Here is a 25,300-nt window from a genome sequence, read left to right on the forward strand (position 1 = left end):
TTGCTATGTGCAAATTTGAATGGAGTTTGTAGGCTATATTATAGTATTACACATTTATTAGCTTGTTATATGGCGTTTATAGCGTTCAAATATTCAATTTTTCAAAATCTCAAATTTTTAAAGCTTCAACTTCCCAATTTCCCAATTTTGTAATTTTCCAATTTCTCAACTTTTTAATTTCGTAATTTCCCATATTTCCAACATTACTTAATTTCATATTTACTCAATTCCGAATTTACCCAATTCCCAATTTCTTAAATTTTCAATTTTCCAATTTTTCAATTTCTTAGTTTTCTAACTTCCCAATTTCTCAAAATTCCAATCACTCTATTTCCCAATTTCCCAATTACCCAATTACCCAATTTCCCAATTTGCCAACATTTGTCAATTTTTCAATTTCCCAACATTTCCAATTCCAACATTACCCAATTCCCAATCTCCTAATATCGCAATTACCCAAATTTTGAAATTTCCTGATTCCCAAATTCCCGAATCTCTAAATTCCTCAATTACCAAATTTGGACTAGTATTGTATATTATACAAGCATTAAGCTGATCTGTTGACTCCTCTAAAATTACTGACGTTTAAAATGGCCTACCATCAGTAGCATCTAACATTTTTATTTTAACCTTATATAATACATAATCTAATCTAACATTATTTTATAACTTAAAACTTACTGAATATCCAAAGCATGGATGAACTTTGAAACACCCTATACAATTAAGAATTAATGTTCCTGAATTAACCTTCGGATCCATGTTCAAAAATTAGGATAAATTAAAATAAATTTCAAATTTAGAATGTTAAAAATATTTTTCTGATCAGCTGAACAACAGCTGATAATAACACTGTAACGTTAAAAATTGCAACAAACATTATGGTTTAAATAATATTTAAAGTATATAAAAATATACTTTAATGCATAGTCCAAAAGTAAACGCAAAGTATGGTCAGCGATGTTTATATCAGGTGTTGATACACGCAAATGGAGTTCTGAAATTCCAAATGGATTTCATACATCAGAAGGATATTATTTAAAGAAACAGCGTAGCACGTAGGAAATGAGAATGCGAGAGAATTTCAAATGAAATTTAAATTGTAAATTACACGTTAAGTGAGTATTGATCCATCCTTGACATAGGAACGTTGAATACATCGAAAGAAGGGTTTGCTTTGGTTAGTTTCATGGGGAACATTATTTTCTGTCGTAGATGGTGACGACGCAACCAGATTCCGGAACAACCGGATCGGTTACGCCGGATGATGGCGGCACCACCTTCAGCAAATGGAGGCAATTGGGAAGTGGTGTGATACGGGACGGTAAGTTCCATTACTCATCCTGACTAGTCTACTAATTTCGTGTCTGTATCAACCTGAAATCTCTATTTCTTGTCTGCTTTCCCGATGGAGTATTTACGTCGAAAAGTTGCTTCTTTAGCTGGATAATTTATTATGTAACAGATAACAAAAGTTAAGGCAAAAGTACCAGTTTTTTGAAACATCAATAAGGTTTTTATAAGCTGAGTGTTTTTGATGAAAGTGAACAGATGCTATGTCAGTTACATTTTAAAACAATTATATGTAACGTGAAGTTTACTATTAATATCTAAATTCATTAATGTAATGTGCCATTATATTTTGATCTCCATTTTCCAATTTCTCAATTTCTCAATTTCTCAATTTCCCAATTTCTCAATTTCTCAATTTCTCAATTTCTCAATTTCTCAATTTCTCAATTTCTCAATTTCTCAATTTCTCAATTTCTCAATTTCTCAATTTCTCAATTTCTCAATTTCTCAATTTCTCAATTTCTCAATTTCTCAATTTCTCAATTTCTCAATTTCTCAATTTCTCAATTTCTCAATTTCTCAATTTCTCAATTTCTCAATTTCTCAATTTCTCAATTTCTCAATTTCTCAATTTCTCAATTTCTCAATTTCTCAATTTCTCAATTTCTCAATTTCTCAATTTCTCAATTTCTCAATTTCTCAATTTCTCAATTTCTCAATTTCTCAATTTCTCAATTTCTCAATTTCTCAATTTCTCAATTTCTCAATTTCTCAATTTCTCAACTTCTTAATTTCTCAATTTCTCAATTTCTCAATTTCTCAATTTCTCAACTTCTCAATTTCTCAATTTCTCAATTTCTTAATTTCTCAATTTCCCAATTTCCCAATTTCCCAATTTCTCAATTTCTCAATTTCTCAATTTCTCAACTTCTCAATTTCTCAATTTCTCAATTTCTCAATTTCTCAATTTCCCAATTTCCCAATTTCCTAATTTCCCAATTTCCCAATTTCCCAATTTCCCAATTTCCCATTTTCCCATTTTCCCATTTTTCCAATTTCCAAATTTCTCAATTTCCTAAGCCTAAATAGGTCCTCAAATTTCCATTTGAGATCCTTTTTAGACTTTTGTTATATCTATACAAATTTATGTTGCATTGTAGATAGCGTTATTTATGTTGAAGAAGTATATAAGTGATTTAGTAATTAATAATAGTTCTAATTAGTTATTTTGTATACAGCTGTACGTAACTTCAATTTATTGACTCTAAACTATTTTTTGACGTTTGCAAGCTTTATTGCAAATTTTATCAAGTTTTATTTATAATAAGAGTTAAAGAGATTATATACTTGATAAAATAATTTCAATCAAAATTTCGATGCAAATATTCGACCACATGTTTGCCACCATTACAGAAACCTGTATTACTCTATTTTCATTTGAAAGATCATTTTACGTCCTTGAAATGTTAAGTACTGCATTTTGGTGGCGTTTCATCGCGACTATAATTCAAATACAGAGTTCCTCAAGTTTCTCAAGATGTCTTAACGGATAAGGTGTTAACAACAAGCTCTATTTAAGCAAAAGCAACAAACAAAGAGAAATTGTATTCTTCTAGCTAACAAACCCTGCATAAATAGCTTGTTTTTTACTTAATTATGGTTGGGCTGCGTTTAAACGGAGGTAAACGTGGCAGGAAAGTGAGAGAGCCCGAGGATAATCACAGAACTACGGATTTCGTTTTCTCTTTGTGCTTCGTCTTTTTTTTTCAAAGGCGAAATAATTTGCTGGAAATTACGCAACCGACAAGTATAATTTATTCAGCTTTTGTAGGGGCCCATTTGTCATTTGAACGCAGTTTCTTGATTACGATCTTATTCTGTCTCTGGTCTGGAGATCTTTATTTTCCTCGTTTTCTTCAAATTAATTAGCATAAAAGCAACGAACATTTGATTGCTAATGTCTGTTACTATGTGTACTTTTTTTTGCAGGGACTTGATTATAAAAGTAAACACGCAAATGCACGTTACGTTCATCTGTTTCAATTACTTCCTTTTCATTCCTTTATTAAATTACGTTCTTCTCCATTGACGTGCGCTGAAATAATCTACCCTTATTCCAGTAAATTATTTTCTGGTTGTGCGTTTTGTGAAAATTGCTGCTATTTTATGTGCACGTGTATTCATTAATTTTATTCTTAATTTTTTATTTTATTGTTGTTATTTGAGTATTATTATTATTCAATTATTTAAATTTTATTACTATGAAATTATTTGAATTTTATTGTTGCTAATTTGAGTGTTATTATTATTTAATTATTTAAATTTTATTACTGTTCAATGATTTTAATTGTATTATTATTTTATCGTTCGAAATTTATTAAATTATCTGAATTTTATAGCAGTTCAATAATTTGATTTGTATTATTATTTTATTACTTGAATTTTGGTACTATTAAATTGTATTTTATTATTATTAAATTGTTTGAAATTCATTATTGTTAAATTACGTAAATTGTATTATTATTAAAGTATTTATATTTTTAAAATATTAAATTACACATAATATAAAATAATATTCCTTTTGATAGTATTTGCATTGCTTGAAATTCTAACACGTTTTGTATTAATTTTATTTCGATGTAAATTAATTAATGACACATATTATTTTTTATCGTGTGTGATACATGATATCGTATGAGCTCTACATATGATTACATTTTTAAATAATTTCATAGTAATAAAATTTAAATAATTGATTAATAATAAGATTCAAATAATTACAATAAAATTCAAATAATTTCATAGTAATAAAATTTAAATACATAATTGCAATAATAATAGTATTCAAATAATAACATTAAAATTCAAACAATTTCATAGTAATAAAATTTTAATAATTGATTAATAATAACACTCAAATAATAACAGTAAAATTCAAATAATGTCATAGTAATAAAATTTAAATAATTGATTAATAATGACATTCAAATAATAATAATAATTCAAGTAATTTCATAGTAATAAATTTTAAATAATTGATTAATAATAACACCCAAATAATAACAATAAAATTCAAATATTTTCACAGTAATTAAATTTAAATAATTGAATAATAATAATACTCAAATAACAACAATAAAATTGAAATAATTTAATAGTAATAAAAGTAAAATAATTGAATACTATTAAATTTAAATTATATAACATGACTGACATTTAAACCATTGAACAACAATAACGTTCAAATAATTTAATAACGAAAATGTCAAACTAACCAAATAACAATAAAATTCAAATAAACTGAAAATCATTTCATGTCTATAATTTCTGTACAATATAACTTAATCCCCTTTGACATTCGCGGATGCATCCCCGATCGAAACACAACTGTACCGTAAAATCAGAATTGTATAAAAATAGAATTGATTGCAGAGAAAATCGGAACACCAGCATAATGATGTTAATTTGACGATAAATTATCCTGGTGGAAAAGGTCGGTATTGAATTCCGCGGAAAGGGATCCGACTCAGTATCTATCGGAAAAGAAAGAAATCCGGCTGAAAAATTTGTTCACGGAGCTCGACAGATATTTGCAATTTCGAAAGAGGGCTTGGCTTCTTCGAAGAAACCATCTGACCTACTTTCCAACGAGATCCTCTCGGTTCTCCCTTCGTTACAGTCTTTCTCATCGAATTTACCAAATGAAATAAACTCTCCGTGGAAACAGTTTTCTTTGCGACACTACGTATTCTTCTCGTTCTCGTACCACCTTTTGTGTTCCCGCTACCTTTATGGACGACCCTTTTTCGAAAGCTGTCGATTAAGATGGGGTAGTTTTCCTTCGAAATTACCCTTTCTCGCCATTCTCGAATACAATGCTGTCTTGTTCAATTATTGGATTAAACTCGATCCACGGTAACTTGAATCGCTGTGATTTCTATGTTTATACATGGATGGGGGTGGAACAGAAATTGAGTAGAGAGGATTTGCAATACAAATGTAGATATTGCGACAGTCACGTTGCTGTCACAGAAGCGAAGTGCCATGCTGATGATTTAGCGGTTCATATATTATTGTTTAACTGTGTAATTATATCTGACTATTTAACGATCTATTTAATTATCTGCCCAAACTATTCATCTACGTACTTACTACTTCATGTATGTAATCAGCTATTTGTTACATTACCCATTATTTGGTTATGTGATTGTTTATTTACATATAAAGGTATTTAAATATTTGAACCTAAGGGCTATTAATATTTTTTTATTTATTTACATGTTTATTGTTATTATTATTTATTTGTATAATATTTGTTAATTTAGATATAAGGATATTTAAATGGATACATAATTCTTCCATATCTATTTACATTACACATATTTACTTCTTTAGTATCATCATTATACTTTTACTTATTATAAAACATAATTTAATTTTATTTATTATAAACATTATTATAAAACGTTATTATCCACTAACAGCTGTACAAACATTTAAAACGTTTTCCTCCTTTTTTCCTTTTTTTCCAAAAGATTTTAAATCTTGTAATAAGATTTGAAATTCTAACAAAAACACCCCCCGCCTAATTATCAATTAAAATCAAACAAATTTTGCTTTAAAACATTCATAAGGAAAATAAATGACATATTCAAAGAATAAATTAATTTTGCAAGAATGTTGATTAAATTACATTCCGTTTAAAACATGATATATCTAAGTAGCTGTTGGGAAACTTTAGCGTAAATGTGAACAAGTTCCCACCTCCATACCGGCAATCTTTCTGTGCGTTTAAACAGTATGAACAGTGGTGAACTGGTTGGTAGAGTTAAGTTAAGTTAAATACAACCAAGGCTAATGAGCGTTTATATGAAATGTTGCATAAATATTCATCAAAGTTCAGAAGTTCTTGTTAATTTCGTCGTTACCGTAAATCATTCTAAAGGGGTTGAATCCTTTAGTGTGAGCTCTTTTGCTTAACCAGACAGCGAAATAATTTCTGTGCTAGGGAACTTGGTAACGTTTTTGCTCCTTTTTATTGTTGTATAGAGCAGTAATTATATACTTAAAATGTGGGTTAAGTTTTATTTTGAGGATGGATTGTAAATGTTACGTTCTAGTATTTCTTGCTATGAAGCAATATTATTAAGTATGAAGCACGTAGGCGTCCCTAGGGAAATGGCTAGATACGAGGCACTATAACTCACTATAATTATATTTAGTACATTATCTCTATGTAGTAAAATGAGGAAAATTAAAATAATGCATGAATGTGTAAGTGAGAAAATATGATAATTGTGTAAATTCCAATTTAGAGAATATTAATTTAGTCAAATGTAATGTGAATTTTGATTATGTAAAATTTCAAACTTTAAAGTATCAAATTTTCGAATCTCCAAATTCCTTTTTCCAATTTCTCAATTTCCCGATTTCCCAATTTCCCAATTTCCCAATTTCCCAATTTCCCAATTTCCCAATTTCCCAATTTCCCAATTTCCCAATTTTCCAATTTCTCAATTTCTTAATATCCAAATTTTCCAATTTCCCAAATTCCCAAATTCCCAAATTTCTAGTTCTCCAATTTCAAAAACTCCTAAATTACAAATTCGCAAATTCCCAAATTTTCAATTTCTCAATTTCTCAATTTCCCAATTTCCCAAATTCCTAAATCCCTCTAAATCCGGAAATCCCCAAATCCCCATTCCCCGAATCCCCGAATCCCCGAATCCCTGAATCCCCGAATTCTCCAATTTTCAAATTCGCAAATTTCCAAGTCCTCAAATCCCCATATTTCTAAAATCCTCAAATCCCTAAATCCACAAATCCCTAAATGCACAAATCCCTAAATGCACAAATCCCTAAATCCATAAATCCCTAAATCCACAAATCCCTAAATCTACAAATCCCTAAATCCACAAATCCCTAAATCTCCAAATCCCTAAATCTCCAAATCCCCAAATCCCCAAATCCTCAAATCCCCAAATCCCCAAATCCTCAAATCCTCATATCTCCAAATCCCCAATTCCCCTTTTTAAATCTTCAACTCCTTAAAACCCTAAATCCAATAATTCCTAAATTTTCAAATTTTTCAAATCTCCAAATTCCCAATTTCCATAACCTTCAAATTTCCAAATTTCCAAATTTCCTTACCCGCAAATTTCCATATCCCCAAATTTGCATATACCCCAATTTTTAAATTCCAAACTCCCAAACTTCCCCACTTTTGATATTTTCAAATCTTCAAAGTTTCCATATTGCTCAGTTCTCAATTTTCACCCAAAGCACAATACGCGAGAGTATTAAATTGTTAGGTCACGTCGCTGACAGTATAACAACACTTTTCTTAACTCTGATATACTTGACGATGCAGTATTCTGGTTTCAAAGCTGTTCATCACTCCCTTATTGCTTTTGATATCATGGCATACCGCGGATATCATCTGGTACCTCACTCGTACGGTATATAACATGTCAAAGACGCACACATCAACGTGCACGAGTTTATATTACGTTCTTGCATATCAAACGGCGTAGGTATTCCAACAAATAGAACATCAGACATGTTTTAATCATATAATAGTATTACAATTTGCATTATAATTTGAAACTTTGAAATTTCACAAAAATAATTACACTAAACTATTATTAGTTTCAGTTTAAAAACTCTTTAAAGAAAGACTAGTTTCATAAGAAAAAGGATAAAATAATAAAATTAACACAGAATTAACACAAATTATTTTTACAAGTTTCATAAGTGAAGAATTCTTATGTTAATTTGAATTTTGTTTGAAACTTCTATCAGTTTTTGAATTTCGCGCCGAATTTAAATAAAGTATTTAAACGTAGTTATAGCAGTTGAAGTTTTTGCTGATTTATGCGAGTATTTTGCAGATTCTTTTTTGCCTTTAAGATAATTTCTATGTATATTGTTTGTGAGAAACTTTAATTAGGTCGATTCCTTCAAATTTGGTGCCAAATTCAAAATGTTAGTAGTAGGTTGAAGAATCATTTAAATTAATGTGAAGATTAGCTCACTTAGTAATGAGTTAATGATAATTTTGCTTTTATCTATTTACTTTCTTTTCTTTTACTACTATAATATTTAGTAATATTTACTACTATAATATTGTAATGTTAATAACATTATAAAGGTATTAAATATTAAATCAAATATTCCCAAAATATTATATGGTATAAATATTATGCTAAACACTATATTAAATATCTTATAATACTTCTTATAATACTAATAATATATAATAGTTCTTATAATACTACACTAAATATTATCAAGTAGTCTGTATTATTTGGACATACTAAAAATATAATATAATATGAAGTATAGTATTTGTAATGTATAATATATTTTATAATATAACATTTATAACTACATAATAATTATCTTCATATAAGCTACATTTTAATTTCCTCATCACTAGCAAAATAATTTATAACCCACATTTAATGATCAAAATTAAACGCATTGAAAAACACAACTATATGCTTAAACCGTGCGCACGAATTCTATTTAAAGACGTCAAAGGCTAATTAATCGTCAAAGCGGCTGAATTTGTAAGAGGATTAGCAACATTTCCCGGGACCGTGAATCTAGTCGAACTAATTACAAGAGTTTCTTTATTTTCAAACATCACGGTCATCTTGTTCGTCGTGTTCAACATCTGAACACGAGTATCCGCTCACCGATGCAATGTCGAACAAGACTGTACCATTGTAATCTGTCACGGTTTGATTCAATCTCCTTGCCGACCGTTTGATATCGACGAGGACATTGTTGTAATTGATCTCGAAACGCAGTCGCATTGTTAATCATCGAGGTAATTAATGGATCACGGAGTGGGTTCGAGGTCGGATAAATAGAATACCTTGGCTGCAGGTTCAAGTTCCCTTCGTGTTATCTCTTCGAGAATAAGGCCACTTGTGTTAAACTGCCGTCATTGTATTTCAAATGCCGAAGTACAATGACTGATTCTATTCCGGATACTTACGTTACAATGATTGTATTTGCAATTGGTGGATCATAGGTAAAATTGGTGAGAGAGCAGTCAATTTGTAGCTGTTATTTTAAAACTGTTTAAAATGAAACAAATGTGTATACATATAAATTTATAGAGAAACTTGAAAAAGAAAGGATTCACTATATTAATTAAATAAGGACTCATTATATGAAATAAATAAGGATTCATTATATTAAATGTTGTTGATGATATCAAGTGTAAATAGAAGGTGCAGTACCTCTGAGCGCATGCGCAAGCCGCCATTGTTTACTATATCTTAACCGCATTATGAGTGATTAAGAAGCGTTAGTAATTTAGAAGTAATCTATAGATTTATTACTATATACATATATAAAGAATAAAATAAAAATTAGAAATAATCGAACTGAACATAACTAACACCTTCATGTTTCTTTTGCAATATGCGTAAAGTAGAATCAGTAAAAGAATCATTCTGGTTTAATATCTCAGGATTTCTAAAAATATAATGTTTTTGAAGAATTATTATTGTAAAAATTATTCAGATAATAAATTCTAGTAAATTTTTAATAATAAGGGTTGAATTAAATTTTATAAATAATCTAAGTAATTTAATAATCTAAGGATGGATAGGGTGAAGTATAAAAGTTTGTTAGGGGTTTCACTCTAGTGGGAATTGTATATTTCATATCATGAAGCTGTAATTTCATATTATTAGTCCTACATTAAAATGCAGTATAATGTTTTTTCAAAAAATAATTTCGAAGAAAGCAAATAATCACTTTTGTTATTGTTAAGTAAGGTTAACTTGTAGATCGTGTAATTTTGTTTATTTACATTATAAACGACTTTACAGATGCGCTCATTTTATTTCTTTAACAATAATCTGTTGAACCAAGAGTTAATTTGATAAGACCACTATTTGGTTCATATAAACTTTATTACAAGTAATATGAATTCTATCGCGGAATAATGATTGCCATCATTTTAAGCATTTTTGAGTAAATAATATAAATACCCTGCAACCTAATCTAATTCCATAAATTATTTATTATATAAACTAACTTTTGATATGAATTTCTGAATAGTTCAGAATATTCAGAACTACTCTAAAGTATATTTTACAAAATGAAAGGAAGCTTCGAAATAAAGAGAGCTTTGCACGATGTGTTTTAGATATGTAAATATGGACAATAAAGTTAATACCATAGCTCATATACACATATAATTCTGTAATATCGTATGTGAACGTTAAATGAGAATTCATGGATTTAATTAATGCATTCAGTTAGAGGACTGCTAATGAAATATTTAATATCTGAGAATCCTTACTATTCTTATGGATTTCATATTGTTTGAAGTTCCCAATGTAATTATGGGAATGGATCGAACAGAATGGAGCGAAATATAATTCATGATATTATTAGAACGGTTATCAGTGAATGGAACATTGAAATGCTTTGAAACACATATTACAAAAAGAATAATTTATTATTTTGTGGTAATAAAATTCTTATGTTACTAAATAATTTTGTATTAATTGATTTATGAAAATTTGAAATTTATTTTGATATCATTTAATACTTTTGAATCTGTAAATATTTTCATGGAGATTTGAAAAATTAGGAAAGGATTCAGATTTTGATATATTTTTTGAATTAATTTAGGAGGACTCGATAAAGTTTCTGAAGTATTGTATTTATAAGTTACTAAATTTCTAAATTTAAAAATTTTTAAATTACTAGATTTTTGAGTCATCAAATTCCTGAAGTATAAAATTTTTAAATTAGCAAATTTCTGGATTTGCAAGTTTCCAAATTACCAAATCTTAAAATTCCCAAACTTGCAAATTACCATATCTCAAAATTTCCAAACTTGCAAATTACCAAATCTTAAAATTTCCAAACTTGCAAATTACGAAATATTAAAATTCCCGACCTTGCAAATTACCATATCTCAAAATTTCTAAACTTGCAAATTACCAAATCTTAAAATTCCCAAACTTGCAAATTATCAAATCTCAAAATTCCCAATTTGCCAAATTACCAAATTTCTGTTTTCAAACATATAAATTACTAAATTTCTAAATGACCAAATTTCCAACTTACCAAATTTCGAAATTTCTTTATTATTAATTTTTGAAATTTCTATTTTGACAAACCCCTAAATTTCTAAATGACCATATTTCTAAATTTTCAAATTAGAAAATTCAAAATTTCCACCGATTTTTATCCCTGTTCACCTAAGATAAATCTTCATACGATCTACTAATCTAACATAAACCATTTTTATTTTAATTCACAAGGCATGAATTAAAAACGTTCCTACAGTATTCAAAAATCAAAATATCTACTCTAAGATATTTGTCACTGCAAGTAAAACTTGTTGACCAAAATTACTTTATTTATTGAGGGCCAGATAATTTAAAATACAAATATTTAAGAAGTATCCTGTTGCATAGGTTAAAATAAAACGTTTAAAATGATTGGATAATAAGAACTAAAAGTAAACTTCTTGAATAAATTCAACGATAATTAACATTGATTCCTGTTTATACAAAGAACTCTTGATACAAGAGTATCGATGGATTTATTTCACTTTTCTTTGGTATCTCTATTCATGGACGATGGATGTGATTGGTCATATTATTGTACAAAGAACATTAATAAAGAGCAAAGTACTAGAAACCAGATATCCCAGGAAACGATTTATTAGAGAGTTTGTTATTTAAAATCGTAATAAAATTTCCTTTGTCAATTACAATTTCCTTATTTCCAAACCAATTTCCTCAACGCGTTAAATTGACTAAGAACAATGGAAATATTAATTAAAATCTATTATATTGGAATTAATTCATTGTTCTGTAACAAGTAAAAGCGAACGAATTTAGCTAATTGCTCGTGAAAGAACAAGTACTGCTTCAACACGTAATTACACTTTGGAAATCGAACAGAAATCGTTTATCAATTACGATGATTTATCTGCCGAATCCCGTGGCACGTTATATAATTTGTGTCAATTTAATTGATTGAATTTAGACGTTAGTTCCATTTGACATTGTATAAATGAATTTACTGTATGATCGAATTTTTATTTGTTTGTTAATGTATCATTTTTTAATTATTTGTTAAAGGAATTAATTTAGTGAATTTAGTTTCGTTGAAAGATATGGGAAGAAATTACAAACTTTAGTAACATGAAAATTCGGTATTTTAGTTTTTAAATTTATAAACTTTTAAATTTCTTTTCATTATTTACTGTTAGTATGTTAGTTTAAAATTGACTAACTTATTAATTTTTATAATTAGAGTATTTTAAAAATAATTTTTATTCTTCATTTTTATGAGTACATCACTTTATAATTCAGGTGAAAGAATTAGGGAAAAATATGAAGAACAATATACTTTTTTTTTAATGTAAATTATTAATATAATATAAGTTAATGTATTGTATAATATATTATATTGATATATTAACTAATATTATGTAAGTGATCACAATAATTCTTGTATTAATTTGAATTCTGTTCTGATATAAAAATAGTTTTGTAGTATTAGCTTTTTGAAATTGGCGTCAAAGGACACTTAAATGAATTTGCGTAGTCAATGACTTTATTGATCCACATATAATAAAAAGTAACTAAAAAACAAATCATTTAGTTGTAAGTATTATTAAATTAGCTCTAACATGTCTTTTAAATTATACATATATTATTATATGCGTAGCATTCAACATGCAGTTGATGAACGAAGTACAACAAAATGGCTGCCACTTTACCACAAATGGCACTACTTTGCGAGCGAACCAGAAACTTTTAAGTAAACCCCGCTATTATCAACTATTAACAATTATTATTAATACTCTCTATCTCATATTTTCTCTCATAACAATATAAATATCCCAAGTTCTCTAATAAAACATAATCTTTAAAAATAAAATATATCAAAACACATCATAATTCGTAAAACTACTTCAACACTATTAAACTTCTTGCTGCACGCGCGGAAACTTGCAACATTTTCATAAATTTCGCCGTTATTATATCTGAAAATTGCGGGTCGAAACGGCGTAAAAGTGGAGCATCTGAAATAATAGCATGACGCTTCGCATAAAGGTAAAGAAGCGATGGAACGTGAAATGGAATTGAGACAGTTAAGCCTGCCAATAAATTTTCTGTCACGGAAAAAAGGAACGAAGGGCTGAATAAAACCGATAGCTGGATAACTTTTAGGTTAATTAAGCGATCGTTCGACTCGCGGTCGTCCATGCACGACCCTTATGCTCCAACAATGCTGTGAATTTTCAAAGAAGAACCCAAGCTAAAGAAATCGCAAGAAATCCTTTGCCTGTCTTCCAGCAAGGATTTCCACTCTATTTTCTCCTGAGTCGTTCGATCCTTTGGTAATCCTGCTTGTTTGCGTTGTTCGAACGAGAATCTGTCCCCGACCACAAACTTTCAAACGTTGAATAAATTTTTCTAGATAAGTTCGACGATCGATTCGAGCTTACACCGTTGTTTCAAAGTCTTGCGACATTCCTCGATAACGGATTGCTTCTCTCATTAGGAAAAGGTGCTGCACAGTTATTTGTACAGAAGTTTGAGACTTGAATCGATGTTGAAGTAGTTTCTAGTATTGCTTGTAAAGGGTTTAATACGTCGGTGTACAGTTTTGTTAGCTTTTGCGTTTTGTGGAGATTGAAGGATGTGGAAGGATTTTGAGATTTTTGAAGTTTGGGACTTTGAGATTTTGGGGTCTTTAGGATGTTGGGTATATGGAACTTTGGGGATTTTATGATTTCAATGTAGTTTAATAGGGTTTAAATTTTAGGGGTTTTAGAGTTTTAGAGTTTCGCAAATGTGGGATCTTGAAATTTTGAGATTTTGGAATTATGGAAATATGGAACCTTGAAATTTTGAGATTTCAGAATTTTAGGACTTCGAGATTTTAGAATTATAGATCTTTGGGGTTTTCAGATTTTAGAATTTTGAGATTCTACAATTATAAAATCTTGGAAATATGGAATTTGGAGATTTTAGAACTTTTTGGGGTTTTATGACTTTAGAAGTTTGATTTTTTGAACTTTGAAATTTGAAAACATTAGTGGTTAAGGACTTTCGAATTTTGAAACTGTAAAGCTATAGGAATTAGGGACTGTAGAATTTTTAGAATTTTGAAACGTTGGAACTATAAGAACTAGGTACTCTGGAATTTCGAAACTTTGAAAGTACCGGGATTATGGTCTTTAAAATTCTGCAATCGTGGAACTTCGAAACTTCGAGACTTTAAACTTCTGAAACTTCAGTTCAATAAATAATGCAGTGCGATTGAATGAGTTATAAAAAGATACTGTTCTTGAAAATAGTTACCGAATTATCAAAATTTCATCTTTGCCATAACTGTTATTTTACAATATTTTGTCATCCTGAAACTCTTTAACTTTTTATTAAAAAAAGAATACAAAGAAAACAAACCTTGTTATAAAGGTCTAATCAATGAATATTTGTTAAAACAACTTAAAACTTTAAAGTTTTGTATTAATATATTTGTATTAATATAGAACAAAAGACAAAACTAAAATATAAACTGAAAATATAAAAATCAATGAACAATAAATTATTAAAAGGACTATTTTTGTTTTCTATAGTTTATCTCTACAAATTTATTAATAATATTATGACAAAGCGTTTGTAAAATAAATATTATAACTTATTAACAAACTTAAACATATTAACAATATTAAACTTATTAACAATATTATAACAAAGTGTTTTTAAAATAAAGTAATGAAATCCTCCCCTATGTGCCCCAGCCATTTTGTCTAGGCAAAAAACGCGGGAAAATCTAAAAGTCTGAAATGTTCATATCAAATTTTATGCAGTACACTTTGATTTAGGGAAGTGTTTCAACGTTTTCACCTAAAGATTTAAAAAACTATTTAACTTTATATCATCATATGTGTGTTTTGTCTTAGACAAAAACGTGGGACAATTCAAAAGTCTGAAATCTTTGTACAAAGTTTAATGCTGTAAGTACATTTTGGTTTACAATAGTCTTCTAACGTTTTCATTTGGAGATTTAAAAATTCTTTAACTTTGCATTATATATCGCCATTTTGTCTAGTAGGAAAAGCGCGAAAATTCAAAACTCTTTGAACTCTTTCTATAAAATTTCTTACAATGTACAATAATTTACAAAAGTATTCTACTTTAGTTTCAAGATATAAACATTGTTTAACTTTATATTCATTTAGACAAATAAAAAGTCTATATAAGAATAGTATAACTATTTCAAGAAATCACACAGACCGAGTAATTTTTCTGATTACAAAACATTTTACAATATCTACGCTTCATAACACCTAAAGAAAATAGAACATTCTAAGGCAAGCGAAAACAACGTCGAACGAGAACTTCAAAGGGCGTTAATGAAAAGAAATTCGTGTTCCAGATGCTTTCGTGGTCCGTCTTTCGTGTTCTAATCTTCGTGTGCGGCAATTAGGTTAATTGGGAAAGCGTAGAACAACAACGTTTCGTTGTGTAACTGCAACATTTTCAACGACACTCTCTTTAACACATTCTGTGCCACGAGGAACTAAATTGTAATGCTTAATTATAAAGAATTGCGATTATATTGAGTCCTCTGAAAAGTTTTCAATGTTTCTATGTCGACTTTCTTCGTTAATATTCTTGACATAAAAACATTTTCCTACATTATTTATATTTTATACTTTTTGTTTGTTTAAATAAAAGTTGTAAGCTAGAAATCTTAGCTTTTGAAATTATTTGTTTGAAATTAATGAATTGTTACTTTTTTTAAGATTTTAAGATTGTTAACTGGAAGAAACGAATGTGTAGCAGGAAATACAGTGCACTCTTATTATATTGCCGGTTCAACGAATTTTATTATTATGATTGTAAAAGAATTAATTCAATTTTGTTACATATTTCTGTTTTGTTCTTTTATCGATGCTTTAAAATTACTTTAGAATTAAAATTACTTGAAAAATTGTGAAATAAATTTTAGTTCAAATTATTCAAAAAACTGTGTATTAAATTTGAACTAAAATTATTTAAAAACTGTGAATTGAATTTGAATTAAAATTATTCAAAAACTGTAAGTTAAATTTGAATTCAAGTTATTGAGAAAACTATGAAATAAATTTTAATTAAAATTGTCTTAATATTAGTTGAACAAGAATTAATCGAAGAAAATGTAAACTAAAACGATTGAAAAAACTGTTAATTAAATTTGCATTAAAACTTGCATTATTTGCGTAAGATTTTGTCTTATTCTTAGTTGTATAAGAATTAATCGAAGAAGATTTGAATACAAATTATCGAAAATACTGTAAATTAAATTTTAATTAAAATTTCTTCTATTACTAATTAAATAAAAATTAATCGAAGAAGATTTGAATTAAAATTATTGAAACACTATGAATTAAATTTGAATTAAAAGTTCTCCAATTCTTAGTTGACCAAGATTTAATCGAAGAAGCCCTGAATTAAAATCATTGAAAAAAACTGTGAATAAAATTTGAATTAAAACTTCTCCTATAATCATTTACATAAGAATTAATCGAAGAAGAAATCTTCTCCACTTAATTAAAGCAATGCAGTTCAGACAAACAGCAGTGATTCACGCAGCAAGTTATTTCGCCTACAGCCAAATTTTTTAACAAGTTTCCTGGAGACTGAAGTTAATTACGGCTCTAGTTCTTATACTTAATTAGCCAGCTTAGGTTTTACACGAGCAGCAACTTTTATTTGACTACTTCTTAACCGTGTATTTTTACGTTTCCCAGTGTTTTGATGGTTATAATGAATTTAAGCTGTTATCGTTGAAAGCCTCGAGTGACACACTGTTAAAATACTCTGGAAGTTTAAAATATTAAGAATTATTCTTTCGTTCGAGGCGTCTTCATTTATCGACTCCTCTTTTAGCAAGCTTTTCATAAACTTCGTCCGAGAACGAATTATCATTATTTCGTTTATAAAAGATTTATTCATTAAAATAGTATTTAGTTATATAAAAAATTTGTGAAAATTTAATAAATAAGAAAAGAAGAGAATGTGTAGTTTGGTCATAAAATATATGTTAAGAAAAAATTTGTTCCAGAAACAGGGACGTCGTATTTCATTTTATAACCTCAAATTTTAAAGGACACAGTTATGAAAGCTGTTTGTAAATCTTGCATAACTGTACATAACATTATATGTGGGTGTTTATGCATAAAATTTACTAGCATTATTTTGCTGTCGCAGAATTTTATTAGGCCTCATAAATGTTTAATCATATTCTGTCGTTTTATTTCGTTCATAGCCATCTCCATGTTCTAATAAAATTTTATTTTCGTTGCGCTCAGAAAGGTTTCCTTTATTAAAAATATATCTAAAAATGATGTGGTTAAATTGTAGAATTAATTTATATTTAATTTATCAAGTTGGTTTCTTATCGAAATTTTATTGTCTTTTATGTTATGTAACACATCATACTGTAATTTACAATATGTAGACATACTAATGAAGAATATGTATGAATATTTTTGATAATTCAATGAATTTTATGATAAATAAAAATGGATTAAATGATCACTGTTTTTAAAAATAATAATGTGGAATATTATTATATGCAGTATGGTACATTACTGTTATATTCCCTTTATTTTTGTTTAAAGAATGAATTTCTTTTTTGCAGTTACGAAATTCGGTCCTGCAAAGGTCACCCCCGCTGAGGAAACACAACCTAAGGAAGAAACAACAACAGAAGCAACGAAAACGTAAGTGTCGAAGACTTTCCCTAATTATGAAATATCGAAGCATCAAAATCATACAAAATATTAAAAAATTGAATAAAGGAATAATAACACAAAATTGACATAAAACTAACAAAAATATATTATGACTAAAAGAGAATAATATTGAGAATAATATAAAGAGAATAACATTTTATTCAAAAATGAAAGAACTTAAAAAGACAGATTACAATCCATGAAAATTTTTTATTGACACGAACGAAAAATTAATTAAAATCTAGTAAACGAATATAAATATTAAAGTATTATATTTACAAGATTGTAGATGAATAATATTTACAGAAACAGTTTATTGTATTTAGTCAGAGAACTAGTTTAATTTCTCTTTCAATGTTACATCTGTTCTACCGAATCGAACATTAATAGTTAAAAATGCTTCTGACCGCATTCTGCTCGTGGCGAATAATTAATGCTTTAATGAGAACGGATAATTGCTTGCCCATTACTGCTGAACTAAAGCAATAATTAAATAGACGTTAATGTTTAAAACTTAATGACCCTAGGTCTACGTTTTATTTTCACTTAATGTAAAATTGTTCCGGAAAATTAAATTAACCTGTAATTGGTTACTTTGTAACGTAGATAATATAGTCAAAACCATAGGTCAAAGTAATATTCAAATTATTGAACATATCATAGAAATATTATTGAATATTACTGAATATGTCATAGAAATATTTAATAATTTTTGGTTGCTATTATTAAAAATAAAAGAAACAGTATTGTAGGTTATTTTTGTTAGTTTGTATAATGTGTCTACATTTATTAATACAGTATTTATAGAAAATATTAACATGTCTTTTTATGTAAGACAATTAAAAATTATTGTAACCAGACAAACCTAAGTTATTAATTATAATACTTCGATTGTAACGAAGACCGTATGTGATCAACATTCAAGATTAAATATTATTAAAGAATTAAGAAAAAAGAATGTATAGTACAGATGTATAGTACTCTTACATATTTTAAGAAGAATTACTACTGATAACAAAATGAAAAATTGAAATCTTTAATTCTTCATTAAATATTTACAGTTATGCATAAACTAAACACAGTCGTAGTGCATTACAGTCCATTTTTCTCATAGCATTGCCATTTTACTAAACGTTTCCTTTGTCGAAGAAAAATGAAAGAAAAGTCGTATCCGTATCAGACAGACGAAAGAGTACCTTACAAATGTACTTTTCTTTTTATAAATGACTTTACTCCAACAAACTTCAGCCAACTTTTAACTCGGACATTTCAGAAAGTCGAAAACCGGGGACGATTGCAGAGTATGCCGGAAATCTTTCGCTCCCGACGAAACCTCGAGGACCTGCTGCGAGTGTCAACACAAAGTTTGCGAGGATTGCGCTTGCTATTCGACGACAACGAACTCCGATGATCCGGTGAGCTTCCACTTATGTACTACCACTGTTACTAATAGCTATTATTTAGTATATTGATTTCACAATACTATATGGAGTTGTACATGTATGAAGTATCATTCACTCTTTCGTTCCCATCTTCTTTTAAAAATATGAATATGAGTAACATTGAAATTATTACATTAACCTACTTAAAATTTGTTACTTAACCAACTATGAAAACAGTTTTTAACTCCAGTCGTTTCAACACGTGTTCACACAATTTTTTAATTAATTTTAATATGCTTAATCAAGACACATTTAACCTCTTCGGCAAGGCTGAACTTCACGCGGTGCTGCTTCTCATTCAGCACTAAAGAATAAATATTTTTCACATATAATTTTAAAATTATTTCTTATTTCATTGCAAGTTTATGAACATACTATTTTGAATTCATAATACACTTTTTATTAAGATAAATAATAAGTAGTTAAATTTGTTGCAGTCGTCATGGCGTTGTAGCGTGTGTCGACGAAAAATCGCGTCACGGGACCAGCCAATCGTTACACAGGAATCGACGGATTCCCTATTGGAGGTTCCAGTATTGGAAGCACTTCAGAGGAGACACAGCGATGCCAGGTTGAGCTGTCAACGCGGAAGTCAAATTGGTGGTCTCGGTTCCGGTTTGGCTCCTCCAAGAAGCCCAGAACTGAGGAGACATTCGGATGTGTCTCCTGCAAGTTTGAAGGAACTCGAGAAGGTAAGTTGACGGATTTGTTAGCTGAAAGTTGTAATGTTACGCTTCTCAATCATCTCTCGACAACAGAATACACGGCAACGTTTGTGTTTGCATATGTATTCGTGTTAATGATCATTCTTGGTAATTAAGTTGAAAACGACACAGATTTCAGGAGTTTCCTTAACTTATGGCGAACTCGGATGTGAACTCGTGACTGCTGTTACTAATTGCCGGATGGGTGCATAGATATTAGACGAGAGGAATTAATAGTTCGACTATCGTTAGTTCTACGAGTTTGGATTTCAATTTTGTGATCATATATTTTGTTTGTTCGATTTTGGAGAGCTTTCATTATGGGTTGTTTTAATTATGAATATTATGCAAATATAGTAGGTCTCTATAACAAATATATACCCTATAGCAAATATAGTAGATCTCTAATGTATTATATTTTAATATTAGTACAATAGATTTTCATATAACGCGATTAATAATAATACAAGTACAATAGATTGTCATATAACACAGTTAATAATTATGTATGTACGGATGTCAACTCGTCAGTTGGCGCATGGCTGACCCACGTGTTTAGAAGAGCTACGGCTCCAATTGGTCAGAATAGAAAAATGGACGCCTCACACGCATTTTCGGCGGTATATTGGCTCGAGCAGTCGCACACCAATTAGGCCAAAAACAATGACAGGCAAACGTCTCGAAAGTGAGATAGTGCGAATTGCGTTCAGCAGTTGTTATCGTCATTATTATTCTTATTTGCCGAAATGTAACTGGAAGTGTTCACGGTGGGGAGCTTCTTTTACTTTGGGTCACGCGCCAACTCGTGGGTTGACATCTGTACGTCTCTAGTACTCTAAGGGTTAAAACTGTTTTCGGTTCCACTGGTTGTTTCAACATACTATAGAATAATGTATCAACAAACTTTTTAATCAATTTCTACCGTTTTGAAAGTCACGCTAGTTTCTAGTGTTCCGAGTAATTCATTCGCAGACTTGACATTCGTTAATGGAATACTTATAGTGAGTTATAATCTTCGGATGCAATGCATTCTTGTAGTTTATCGCTGTTTCTACTTATGAAGAAAAAGACAATGCAACGATATGTTAATATTTTATAAACAATCTAAGTTATCGATAGTGAAAGTGAGATTTCGTTCTTTTTTGAAATATTCACGGTAGGAATAGAGCTTTTTTTATTTCCCGTCGACGCGCCAACATCTGGGCTTGCATCTGTACGTACAGTATTGCGCAAAAGAAAACAGTAAAAAGTTATCCTAGTCAACAGCTAAAGCAAAGTTTCGACGCACCCGGCACGAATTTCTGCAAAGTAACGCATTTACGGTTCACCAACCAGCAATTTCGCGATTGTAATCGGTATTATATTAATCCTCCCATTAGCAGGAATGATCAGACTAAAGGAAACGTTATCCAATTCAGAGCTGATTACAAGTAACTGTTTGCGGTCGAAAACTGAATATTCCCAACAGCTATGCTTTAATCCTATTGGCGATATGCCAGAGAAAATCTGGCACATTCAGAACGAAAATTTTATTTGGTCCACGGGTTATATTTGTTCTACAATATGGTGCCCTGTGGCTGGACGCATGTTTATGTTGTGGTATGTCCTACGCTTGGAAAATACGCTTTATATCCTGCTTACTGTCGTCGATCGCGAAACAATGACCCAGAAAAGCTTGTAGGATAATATTCCATACGATTTTTCTTCAGGCACAGAATGATACTGATTGTATCGACATTTATTTCAGCTCTGATAGGTATGGTTTTTAATCGGAGATGAGAGTACAATATTTATGATACGTTAGCTTAGTCAAATGTTCAGATTCTTATTTTATATTAATTATCATAAGGACAATTATTTTAAAATAGCGATGGGAAAATTAAATGAAAAAGTTTTCGTGTGTTTAAATTTTCTATTTAATAAAACGAAATCGTTTTATTTCTTTATTTTGAAAGAAATGAAAAGAAAACTTGCTTTTATTTAATATAAAATTTTAGCATATAATAAAATTGTTTTTATTTACTTTTTCTTGTTAGAGTTAAAAGATATTTTCTACAGCCAGATTTTTAGTAAAGTTCAAAAAAAATTAAATTAAAAAATCGTGTAACTACTGAGAGTTTCGAACTTGCGAACCTCAGTTTAATAAACTGAATGCTTTTTCATCAGACTAAAACACAATGTTCATTAAATGATATTCTTGGATTGTCCAGTGCAATTTTTACGAACATTAAACATAACTTTCTTTTTCATTTTTAATGAAATTTTTACTTGTTGTCGTTTTGTGAAGTTATTACTTTTAATGACCTTTATAATTGCATAAAGTTTAAATGGAATGAAATCAAAATTTTTATAGGTGTACAACGTTTAACTGAATTATAATAAAAGCGGGAAATTGAAATCTTAAATCTTGTGTTGGTATAAGTATGATTCATAATACTTCTACTTTTAATAAAGATAGAACATTAAAGGCTTAAATTTGTATGTTAGTAAAATAACTCGTTGAGTTAGGTATTTAGAAAAGTAATTTGAACACATGTAAGCTTGGGGACTTTTAATCTTCTCAAATTTTTATATTTTCAAATTTCTGAGTCTTTAAACGTTCGAATTTTCAAAATTTCAAAATTTTTATACTTAGGAATTATGTTATTTATAGATTTCAAAATTTTCAAATCTTTACATAAAGCTTGAAGTCTTCAAAATTCTGCACTCTCGAATTTCTAGATGCTAAAATCCCTAGATTTACAAATTTCTGGGATCCTATATTACTAGATTTCTATATTCATAAATTTCTCAAATACCTAGGTTTGCAGATTTCTATGACCTTAAATCTCTAGGATCCTAAATTCCTAGATTCTAATATTCTCACATGCCAAAACTATAAATTTTCCAAATTCCAAGAGTCAAGTTCCTGTATTCCCAAATTTCTATGTCTACGAATCTCTAGATCACCAAGTCTCTAGATTCCCATATTTATATATTTTTAAATCGCAATATTCTCAAAGTCCCACATCCCTAAATACCTATGTCACCTAATTCTTATTTGTCCAAACTCCTAGACCCATAAATTGTAGTCTTCAAATTTCTACCTTCACAAACTTCCATGTTTCTAAATTTCTAGAACCCCAAGTCTCTAATCTATCAAACCCCTGTGTCATCCCTAGATGCCTACATTCATATATCTTTACATTTCCAAATCTCAACATTCAATAATTCCTATACTTCCAAATTCATAATCACCGCGAAAATTTTAAATGTGCCTCACCGATTATCATACATACCAAATTTGTTCTTGACATTACGTGCGGCCAAACAAAATGGCCCGTTCACACAAGAGGAGAACTCGTAAACTCGTTTACTGCTTTTCTCATCTCAGTGCATTTGGTTAACACGAGGACCGCGGTGGATTTTATCGATGTTCTCGATCTAGCGTGAGACGCAGGCAATAAGAAAGCACCAGAAGAGGCAAAGAATAAGAGAACGTTCGGTCGGCTTTTCGATCCTGAGAATTTATTGGAGAATCGTTTTTGTTGGCTCGAAGAAGAATCAGCAGAATCTCATTTCATTGGAAACGACTGCGGAAACGAAAGAAAGTGGAATGAAATTGAAATCAGGCCATCGGTACCGTGACAGGACGGTGTCTGGGGTTAGGGTGGATCCGGAAATCGGTCGAAAAAAAGAGGAGAGAAAAATATATAGAAGGACACGAAAGTGAAAAAGGAGGTCGCGAACGAGAGCTTTGTGATTGCTTTGAATCTTCAGCGGGTACACAAACGGGAAATTAGCGGTCGCCGGCAACAAAAGGAAACTAGCTTGAATCAGTTTGTAACAAGGGTATTAAAATGCATTTTCGTTTCTTGCTCTTTCGGTGACTTCTGTAATCTTTTCGGGAAGCTTTCAAGAAAAAACTTTAAGACTTTGTCACTGTAAAATCCGTTGTATTTATACTGATTTTGTAGGTTTTTATTTTTTGGGGTAGCCTTTGAAGGATTTGTGTGTAGTGGAAATTGAAGATTGTTATGTGATTAGTTTCATCAATTTTGTTATAACACTGACTTATAACTCTAACTTACAAATTTGATTTGTGACTCTAATCTGTAACTCTGACTTATAACTCTAACCTACAAATTTGACTTGTAACTCTGACTTATAACTTTAACCTACCAATTTGACATATAACTTTAACTTTGACTTAAACTTCTGACTTATAACTCTAACTTATATTTGTGACTTATAACTCTGACTTATAATTCTAACCTACAAATTTGATTTATAACTCTAACTTGTAACTCTGACTTATAACTCTAACCTACAAATTTGACTTGTAACTCTGACTCATAACTCTAACCTACAAATTTGACATGTAACTCTGACTCATAACTCTAACCTAAAAATTTAACATATAACTCTAACTTGTAACTCTAACTTCTAACTCTGACTTACAAGTCTGATTTATAACTGTAACCTACAACTCTAACTTCTAACTCTAAACAAATATGAAACCGTAAAAAATCTAAAATCCGTTCATTATATTTCTTTTTACACAAAACTTCCCCCATAAATAAATGAATTGTATCATTTAGTTTCATTCACAAAGAACCCTATCCGTAAATTCCAAAGTTCGACAGGTTAGGTTGATCAAGGGTCGTTAAAGAAGATATTCGCACTCGTTGCCCCTAAAATATATCCACATTAACCGACTTAATACATTCGCCGTGAAATATACAACAGAGCAAAGCACCGATCGATCGTTCTCCCTCAGGATAAACAAAATCCCCAATTTTCTTTCGTTGCCGAAGTACCCAATTGGTTAAAGATAGCCGAAAGAAACGTATCGGCCTGGATAACGGCATCCTGATTGATAACATCATCCTGGTTGTTGTCGAAGCGAGCCGGTGACGCAAGAACACGGGATTACAAGCGAGATAATACCCCGCGACAAATTTATCAGGGCTAAAACGCCCCTCGAACGGCTGCAATTAGCAAGAGAGAGAGAGGGGGAGGAACCTCGAAATTAGATCCCTGCGATTCCGTTAAAATCTGACGCAATTTCCTCGATTACACCTCCAATTGGATCA

General features: G+C 29.7%; 1 protein-coding gene across 2 annotated transcripts in view; it reads left to right on the plus strand.

Annotated features, from left to right (window-relative positions):
• Positions 1–25,300, plus strand: part of Fife (regulating synaptic membrane exocytosis protein fife) — a 208,394-nt gene that overhangs the window by 78,119 nt on the left and 104,975 nt on the right. For both annotated transcript variants that reach the window (XM_076531515.1, XM_012291762.2), the window contains exons 3-6: positions 1,216–1,324; positions 17,986–18,067; positions 19,353–19,494; positions 19,959–20,213. In XM_076531515.1, coding sequence (XP_076387630.1) covers positions 1,216–1,324; positions 17,986–18,067; positions 19,353–19,494; positions 19,959–20,213 — 588 coding nt within the window. The remainder of the gene's footprint in view (positions 1–1,215; positions 1,325–17,985; positions 18,068–19,352; positions 19,495–19,958; positions 20,214–25,300) is intronic.

Source organism: Megachile rotundata, chromosome 5, assembly GCF_050947335.1.
Source record: "Megachile rotundata isolate GNS110a chromosome 5, iyMegRotu1, whole genome shotgun sequence".
Lineage (NCBI taxonomy): Eukaryota > Metazoa > Arthropoda > Insecta > Hymenoptera > Megachilidae > Megachile > Megachile rotundata.